The 9,508-nt window shown below is 46.3% G+C and overlaps 1 protein-coding gene across 1 annotated transcript in view; it reads right to left on the bottom strand.

The window, feature by feature from the left end:
* EIF2AK4 (eukaryotic translation initiation factor 2 alpha kinase 4) overlaps window positions 1–6,951 on the bottom strand; it is a 38,848-nt gene extending 31,897 nt beyond the window's left edge. The window contains exons 1-6 of the mRNA XM_054400782.1: window positions 6,799–6,951; window positions 4,891–5,006; window positions 3,656–3,758; window positions 1,178–1,351; window positions 794–874; window positions 178–326 (exon numbers count right to left, since the gene is read on the bottom strand). Of these exons, the coding sequence (XP_054256757.1) occupies window positions 178–326; window positions 794–874; window positions 1,178–1,351; window positions 3,656–3,758; window positions 4,891–5,006; window positions 6,799–6,951 (776 nt within the window). The remainder of the gene's footprint in view (window positions 1–177; window positions 327–793; window positions 875–1,177; window positions 1,352–3,655; window positions 3,759–4,890; window positions 5,007–6,798) is intronic.
* Between the last annotated feature and the right edge of the window lie 2,557 nt (window positions 6,952–9,508).

Raw genomic sequence — 9,508 nt, forward strand, 5'->3', positions numbered from 1 at the left:
CAGATGAATTAGTTAAAGCATGCCAAATGAAGAGGAAAAGCAACAGGGGGGGAGACCAAACCAAAGGGCTGAGCGAAATGACACATTAGTCTCCTGTCTTCAAATTTCACTTTGAAATCTAATGTTTGGGGAAAATAAATAAACAAAGAAGTTGCCCATGCAACCAGACAACCTTACTTTGAACGTCCAGCTGAATTTGGCCGGTGCTTATTGCTCACTCCATGCTCCACACAGCTCCCATTTAAGCTGGAAGCAGCTCTATGCCCTGCAGTCTCTCTCCTCTGGGAATGTTCTTGACTTGTCAAGGCAGCTATTTCCAAACGTTCCTGTTGGTCAGGAAAAACACCAACTAAGTACAGAAACTGCTCCTGTCACCAGCTATCAAAGTATCTGCCTGTTACTCTTCAAAGTCACCCACACCACAGAAGACATGGGGTGTCGTAACACACACACAGGCCAGGAGGAAGGGTGGGGATTCATAAAGTGCACTCCAGCACTGCCCATGGACAAGAATGTAAACGGTTTACAACAAAAGCAGAACTTTTGCTATGTTTGTTTGAAAATATCGCCCCCAAGACACTTAAAGTGCCAGTGCATTAAACTGTCTTCCCTTGCAGTTGGTTATACTCCAGAAATAATCCCCATATAATATAAAAACCTATTTTAACCTATTTTAATCTATTAGAAGCACTGGATGAGAAAAGCTGTTCAAGACAATTCAGTCTTGAATGCTTTATAAGCATTTGCTACAGCACTGGCATGGAGTTATTGCACACATGCTTAAAAAGAATACCTGCTTGGCAATCTCCTTCTTTTTCCTTTCTTCTCTTTTCTCTTCTTCCCTCCTCTGAATCTCATTAAGGATTTCTCGTTGCTGAAACAAATTTCAGTGTAGTTAGAAATGCAACAACACCTGCAGTGCAACTGCTGATCTTAGCTTGGGTAAAAAAAGCCAAAGCCAAGGCAGCTATGATGCTGATTTTTCAGATGTGTTAGAAAGGCCTCATGCCAGCTGCAGCAGCATGTTGCTCATACAGTGACTAGAGATGAGCTCATGCAAACAGGTCTGCATGTGAGAACTCACTGCAAGACCCTGTGATGCAGGATGAGTTACACAGCCACGACTGTTGGTGGTGTTGTAAGAACACAGGCTTATGCACGCTGCAGTTTCCCTCACCTCCTGCTCCTCTCTTCTCCTAACCTCCTGTGCCCTCTGCAGCTCCTCCTGAGCCAGCCTTTCTTGTTCTTTTTGATGGTTTTTCAGCATTTCTTCATGGAAAGACTTGGGAGGTGGCTTGTTGTGCTCACTGAGAAATGACTGCACATGGTCAGCAAGTTCAAATATCATCACCTGAAAGAAAACACACGTGAATGACATGCAGAGTTCAAAGGACAGGCAGATCGCACAGCAAAATGATACTCAACTCAAAAGAGCAATACAGCAGAAGTGTGACTGCAGATTTGGTTACTTTTGAGGGAGAATTTACCATGCTTCAGCATTTTCTGTCAGAACTATTTAACAATAACCTGCAACATGAGAAACCCCCGAGCAGAGCAGGGAAGAGAGCAACACTTCCTGGAAGACAGCCAACTTCAAACATCATCTCTCTGTATGAAAACCCAACAGACACAAAATCCAGGCCTTGCCCTGCAAACCAGTTAGCACTGTGAAGCCACTCGAGGCATTCCACATTGTCAGCACCACAGCTACTGAAATAACAACTGCACTGAACCTCAGCTGAGGGCTGCTACCTGCTTTGAAAGGCTGGAATCAGTTTTCAGAACTGATGATCTATTGATCTGTCAAGCCTTGAGCTCTCACCACTCTGATAGCATCCTTTCATTAATTCAATATTCCATAGCATTAACAGACCACTACATCTCCAAAACTACAGAACAGTACATCGGGAGGATGCATCCCAGCAGGCAGCAGCAGCACTGAGAACAATCTGCATGAACAGGAGGGAGAACAGCCAAACCAAATAGTTCCTTCTGCCTGTAACAGGCTGACATTCAGGAGACTCTCAAACACCAAATCCCCTGCTTGAAAGTCAAAATGAAGGCAGGAGGCAATTCGGAACAGAAGGACCAGGACTGTATGATGTAGCTGACGTGCAAAGATACCTTTCCTGAGTCACTGTTCAGAAGGCAAGGCAATGATGCATGCACACATATGTATGGAAAAGGGAGGAATCTCAATAAGCAAAATCCCACAGTCTGTTCAGTTTGACAGCTAGATGAGGTATTCTCAGGTTTTCCACACTGCAGAACACACTATAATGAAGAATATTTGCCAGAACATTCATCTCCCTTTCCCTGCAGAGAAGGCAACTCACAACTGCACTGCACATGTCACTCTGTCATGCATGCAGCTCACAACCCTACCTGCACCTTGCTGCAGCACGATTCTTGTGTTAGAAAACTACAACTAGGAAAAATTATACCACACTCAGAGCTCCTTTCAACCAGATCACAGAACCAGCTGGAATTTAAAGCCTCCCTTGGGGTCAGTGGTGAGCAAATGGAGCATGTATTGCATGGTTTAGTGTTAGAGAGTTTGAACCTTGCATTTCCTATCAATTGTTCACAGCAGAGTCATTAAAAAAAAAAGTCCACAACACACTGTTAAACTGCTGATTTCCAATGATACTGAAAAAAATTGAGGGAATTCCTGGATACTGAACAAAGCAGCATCTAGCTAAACAGTTCTTTTGAAAGCATCTGCAGGAAGCTCAGCACTCAAAACAGAAGTATAGCATACAAATGGGAAAAGACTTGATGTGGCAAGAGTGAACAACAGGCAAGCCCTGCCAGAACTGTGCAGCTGACAGGCTCAGGGCCCAGAAAGCAGAACAGGTGATGCACAGCTGTCAAAGTTGCTACTTTTATACAGGCAAATTGAGCAAAGCAAATGTGTTCACCTGTAACATTTCTCAACAATGATAAAAAACATAGCACAAGCTCTGCTTTCAGCAAGAATCCAGTGTTTTCCAGCAATTCTTTGACTCAGCAACAACAGAAAGGTATTGTTAATATCAAACATACCTGGGGAGTTCTAAAATCCTTTAAAACAGAGACAAGATCTAAGCCTTCTAAGACATGCTTCCCCACCACTCTCTTTTTACCCCATTTGGGCAGAATATCACTGTTCCTAAACACAGCAGAAAAAAGGCAGAGTGCCATGGAGGGGCTGCCCTACAGACACAGAGTCAGCTGTGGGGCTCAGTGTTCTAGCTGAGGTCTCCTGCCCTTCACATCAGCATGAGAGGCACAAGATGACAGTGAAACACTCCCAACTGCTGTTGGCTTGAACTGCTCCAGCCACTTACCATATCCAAATGAAAATGCAAAGTGCAGAGGGCTCTCAGCCTGAGAGTTAGCTTTGCTATCCGTGCTGTGAGCTAGCACGAGCCTTGAGATCTCCCTCCAAGCAGGGTTACAGCTGGCACCACTTACATACACGCTCTGTTCTAAGTGCATGCACATTCAGGACTTGCACTGATTGGAAACATCCTTAAGAAAGACAGAAAGTCCCTCCTTTCTTAGAAGCACTGCAGCTTGCACTTCCATGTTGTGTGTCTCGCTGTATTTCCCCACCCATCAGAGGGACTGAAGCTCTGTGATGGTACATCTCAAGGACCCGAAAAGCTCTTACCTCTCCGCAGCGCTGCTTTGCTAGTTCAGCTAGTCTGGATTTCAACTCATTGATTTTCTCATTCGACAAGCCTTTGGAATTCCTGAGCTGTATTTCAGGGACACTGGGGGACAGCAGCAGAACAAAAACTCCTCATTAGGCATACTGAGTGTAAAAAGCAACAGAATGGTAGTAAAAATGGTGGGTGGGAAAGGAAAGGAGTTCATAGTCAGTGGCAATTAGTCAATACTCAAATAAGCAGTACATAAACAGTACACACACCCCACAGAAGAGAGCCAGCTACACTGTTCCATATTTCCTACCACCAGATTTTCTGCCTGCAGATTACCAAACACAAGAACAAAGAAACCCTGCAGGCTCCTACAATTCAGCTCTTAGGCAGTAATTTACATACCAGCCCCTTAAAAATATTAGTAGCGTAAAAATTGTTTGAAACATATTTAGCACTACTACACTGGTTACACAAACCTGAAAAATAAGCAATAAATAAATAACAGCTACCATGGAAAAGGTTAAAATTAAGAAGTCAAATGCCTGTAGCTATGCTAGCCTAAATAAATAATAAATAGAGTGGTTGTCAAGCCCCATGTTCCAGGCTCTAACTGAACTGTGACTTGGTAAGGAACACCACTGCCCTTGGGCACCCCTCATACCACAGCTAAAGGTGTGGATGGGCTAAAGGGAGTGATGTTTGGGCACCAGCAGTGGCATCAAGACTGAATGAATGATGAACAGAACCCAGAATGCCAACCCAAAATGCTGGGGGGTGAGTCAATCATCTGCAATTCTTTTTACATTCTCTATGGAAAACTCCAAAAGACTAATCCAGCAGAGAACAGGAAGAGCAGATACAACTAAGGCAGCAGACTGCTTTAAAAAAGAAGATTCAGTCCGTCCCTCAGCAGGTCCTGAGCTGAAAAAGTTTACAAAGGGCACTCAGATGCTATCAGGGACCTGTGTTTGGCATTCCAAGCTGGTACCTGTGGTTATGTCATTCCAAGCCACAAAGTGGGGCTGCAGTCTTGCACTGACAAACGTACCTCTATTATTCTGCACTGCACTGAAGACCACAACCAGCCAGGTGCCCAATTTTACAGTCAGCTATTCTAACATACCACAGGTAAACAAATGCTGACATGCAGAAAGCAGAAGTGAGAGTGATGAAAAGCTACATCTCAGTATGGACACCAGACAAATGTTCAGGGAAGAAAGGCTGCACGTCAGTGCTTACTCACGTGTCAGGGTAAGTGTGTGGACACTTGACCCACAGATCCACCCTGGCATACACTTCATGATCTCCAGTCAGTCCCTGAGGACGCAGAACCAAAGTAATTTCTGGAGGCTGCCGTACCTGAAATGGAACCCAAAACTTTAGGTTTCAGAGGGGTTTGGCTTTTAATGAAAGCACACAACTCATAGCCTGCAGTATGGCTGAATTCAGGTTAGCCCATCCAGACCCAAACCCATCTGCTAGTGCACTGGCACTGCTGAATGGGAGTGAACTGGCTGGCTGACCATCACAACTGAGCCAGTGTGGTTTAGAACTTCCTCACATAAGTGTCGTTACAGTTACTAGAAAGATGACACAGACTGAGAAAAAAGGAGGTTCTCAACCCCTTGCATTCTGCTTACTGGGGGCCAGAAAAAGGATAAAGCCAAATAAATGCTACATAGGCTATTTATGGAAGGTCACAAATTAAAGCCTTCGTTATAGCAGTGATCTTGTTTCTTTCCTGTTTGTTTCAGATCACTGACAAACACCAGACAATGCTTTCTGATAGGGCAACAGACTTTTCACATCACAGCTGGATGCACACTGTGTGGCCAAACAAATAGGCACTAATTTTTTTGTAGTTCTATTTGTGGGTTTGGCATCAAGAAGAATTTTAACAAGTACTGCCATTCTCCACCTCAGTGTGCTCCAAGTGTCTGCTCCAAATCAGAACCCAGTAAAACAGGACCACATGAACATTCTAAACTTGGCAATTAGGAAATTAAACAACCACCCAAACCTTAGTAACATGACAAACAGGGAAATAAATAAAGACCATATGGAATAGCAAATACAGAAACAGGTTAGAAGACGAACACTATGCCATTGATTTTCCCTTTTTCCTTCCAGCAGGGAAAAGAATAGGTTAAGTCAGGGGGCCTACCAGATACGAATTTAAGGGAGTGAGGTCTACAACACTTCTGAGAACCCAGCAACTTACTAACAGATTTTACATCAAGCACCATGGAAAACCAAAGTTTCTAGGTTGCTGCAAGAATTCCAAGTTCACATTTTGGCAGAATAAAGTTAGCAAGGGCTACGATCTATTTTGTAGAAACTCAAGACAAAAGAATATAAGGAAGAAACTGCAACAGCAGTGAACTTGGGGAACCGAAAAGTGATCAGTACCTCCAGGCACAGGAAAACAGTACCACAGATGCAGCTGGAAAAGAATCATCAATTAGACATTGCGGGTATGAAAGAGAAATGGAAAAGAGTAGTGAGTACCAGACCTGAGCATTAATTAGTTGTCATTAAAGCCAACCAAATTACGAAAATGAAAGGTGAGGTATTACCATGGAAACAGACACAGTTTGAGTAAATCACGGCAAAGAAAGTACATGCAAAGATCAGCAATGTGTACAGCGTTGAAATGAATTAATGACGCGGGTACCTGGCTAGGCAGGTACGGGATGACTTATGAGGCAATTAAGAAAACCAAGAAGACAATTAAAATACAAACCCTATGCGCAGCATTAATCACGGTGCGAACGCGTGGATCTAGAGGACGAAATTAGCGGCCCGGGGGTGACCGCGGGCACACAGCGCCCGGCCACAAACACAAGGACTTGACCCCTGCGACAGAGCACGGAGCGCGACCCCACAGCCCGGCCGAAGCCACCGCCAGTGCCACCAGCCAGGACCGCAGGTGGCAGGGATCCGCTGTGCCTCCTGCCGCTCCCACCCAGCCGAGGGGAAGGGGAACGAGCAGCTCCGCCCCTCTGGCGCTTAAGCCGCGCAGGAAACGCTCGGACAGCGGCCACAAGGCCACCACGCTCCGAGGGGCCCGACGAGGTCCAGCCCCCAGCCGGGTTAGGGCCCGGCTGGCTCCCCGCACGCAGCAGGCCAGCCGCGAGGTCCCGTTTGCTACCTTCCAGGCCTGGCTCTGCCGCAGATCCTGGAAGTCCTGCCCGTAAATGGACTCCAGCACCTGGAGCTCGTTCTCCTGCCGCATCTGGTAGCTCTCCGCCGGCTCCGCGGCTGCCTCCGCCGGCAGGTGCTGGGCGCCGCCGGCCCGGGCCATGTCAGCTGCCCAGGCTGGGGCGGGCGGCAGCCATCGCGGACGGTACTGCCGCGCTGCCACCGTGCAAAGCGGCTCCGTCTCCGGCCCCGCCTCCGTGACGGCGGAGGAGGAGCCGGGGGCGCCGCTAGCGGCCTAGTGGCCACGGGAAGGGCCGAGGCAGGTCGCGCGGCGCTGGCAGGCGTGCGGTGATGTGGCGGTGTCCTGGGCGGCACATTAGCCCTGGGCCGTGCAGCGGACGGCTCTTGGCGGCCTTTCTGCGGTTCGGCCAGCGGGTGAGGGGCCGCGGTGTACTGCGGTGTATTACCCGGCGCTGCATCGCGCCCTGCTCAAGCCCTGCTTGGGACTCCTGGAGCTAGCCTCTGCGTCCCAAATGCCTCTTCCTGACAGCTGCGCAGCCCCATAGCGGTTGTGTCTCATGCAGTCAGAGTGCCTCGAGTTGGAAGGAACCTGTGCGGAGATCATCAAGCTCGACTGTCAACCTAGCACCGCCAAGTCCACCACGAAACCATGTAAGATCCAAATGCCAGTAGTTGCTGTGTGGATTTTTTTAAACAGGCTTTGAGAAAGACTTGCAAAGGGTAAAAAAAACCCACAAAATTCAGAACGGATTTCAGGATATAGAGCTAGGGCAGGATAAGAGATTACATGGAAACTAAAAACCTTTCCACCAGCGATTGCTAAGAGGTTGAATGCAAGCAGCCTTACTCTGCCTGCGACTTGCTACAGGTAGCTGGTGGTTGTCAGAGGAGCAAATGTGCTTTTATCCAGTCAGCTCAGGTGGTAACTGCTGACCAGAAGGATGGCCACAAAGTGACGCAGCCTTTAAAGTTTTGAGAACTTAACAACCCTCCCCCCCAAGGAAATTCATACATACAAGATTATCTGTTAGCTGTGTAATCCCCAGGCAGGGGCAAAGCTTGTTGCCATGCACCCAGACACCACACTGAAGTGATCTCGTTCATTAGCAGGTGTAGGAAACAGAATTAACTGAACCTTGGAGTTTCCCTTCTGCCTTAGCCCTACTCATGTTCATAGCAGGATGCCCATTATTATCTTTCCCCTAAAGATCAAATTCCCTCATCTTAGTTGAAAACAACTAAAATCAGTTTCAGAGCCATACTTAGATGATTTTCAGTCTCTACTATCACAGTATAATGGCATCAATTTTTATTTAATGAAAAATCTTCTGATGGTTCTCTTTAGTTTACTACAAGGTTTGTATCCATGGAGTTTTGATCTTCACTTTAACTTTCTGACCTTCGAGTAAAGACTTTGTTGCAAACAGGCCACTTAAGGAGGGATTTCCTCTCATGTTTCCACAGCCCTCAATTTGCCCTGTTTCACTTTAAATTCTTGCCATCTCAGCTGACATTACAGCTTACTTAATAACTGGTAGCTCCATAGTGTTATTGGTATTTAATCAAACCCAAATCTTAAACTGTATCACTGTTCTGATAGTGTTCTCTGTTCCTTACGCATCTGGGAATGCCTGGAATGTGCCTTCAATGGTGTGATTTTTCTATCTCGTTTATCTAACAAGAACAGAGATCTCTTTTTGCACAGTCAAGTGTAACCTAGGGCACTCTAATTGCCCTGTAGAGTTTCTTGCACCTTTTAAGAACTAGCCCACTAGTATTTGGCCCACTAGTGCAGCTGGGCATGCCCATCTACTGCTTAGTGTAAACAGCCTCTGGTGAAGACTAGAAACAGAGGTTTCTAGGTCCCAAATTCGTCTTGTCTCCCACACAATGACACAAGAAGAAGCTAATTTCAAGACATTATGCAATAAGTAGTTAAGAAACTTCACTAATTCTTATTAAACAGAATTTAAGGGCTTACACTTCCCAAGTACTCATGTGGGGCACCAGCCCAGCGCATGGGAAACCTCTCCTGTTACACTGCTTAGCAGTGAGTGGGTCAGGGAACTGCACTGTTAAAAGCTGCCTGACTGTTCCTGACTTGGTGACTTGTCAAAATTATAACCAGTTGGGACAGAATGTTCTGGACCAGATATGTATGTCAGGCTATATTATTTTTTTTCCTTTTAATTCCTTGTACAATGATTCACTGTTTTCAAGAAGAAAGCCAGAGAAAAATAACACCATCATAAAAGCATGCTGAGAATTTGGTTCAACAAGTGTGGTACCCCAGCAGAAGCATAAAATTTGATGGGTGAGGGGGAAGAGACAACCCTTTTCAGCCCCATGGCTTTGCTAGCTAGCCTCGTGAGAACATGCATAAATAAAACCCAATTATATTATTTGAGGGAAGGAAAAAAATACTCACATGCTCCAGCCTAGATTTCCTAGAGTACAGTGAAGAGCGCTTTAGAGGCCACCTGCCCCAGACATGCACCCGGGCTGAAGCTTCCCTCCCAAAATGTAAAGCTCTCATATCCCACAACATTGAAACTTAATTGTAGCCATTCAAATGTACTATGTGAGAATGCTTTCACTTGCCCCTGTGCATCGAGAGCAGCTGCGGCTCCCGAGGTGAAGTGCAGAACAGAGAGGATGCCGGTGGACGAACTGCAGGAAGGGGGCAATGTGTAGAGAAA

The sequence above is a fragment of the Indicator indicator genome, chromosome 4 (assembly GCF_027791375.1).
Source record: "Indicator indicator isolate 239-I01 chromosome 4, UM_Iind_1.1, whole genome shotgun sequence".
In the NCBI taxonomy this organism is placed as follows: Eukaryota; Metazoa; Chordata; class Aves; order Piciformes; family Indicatoridae; genus Indicator; species Indicator indicator.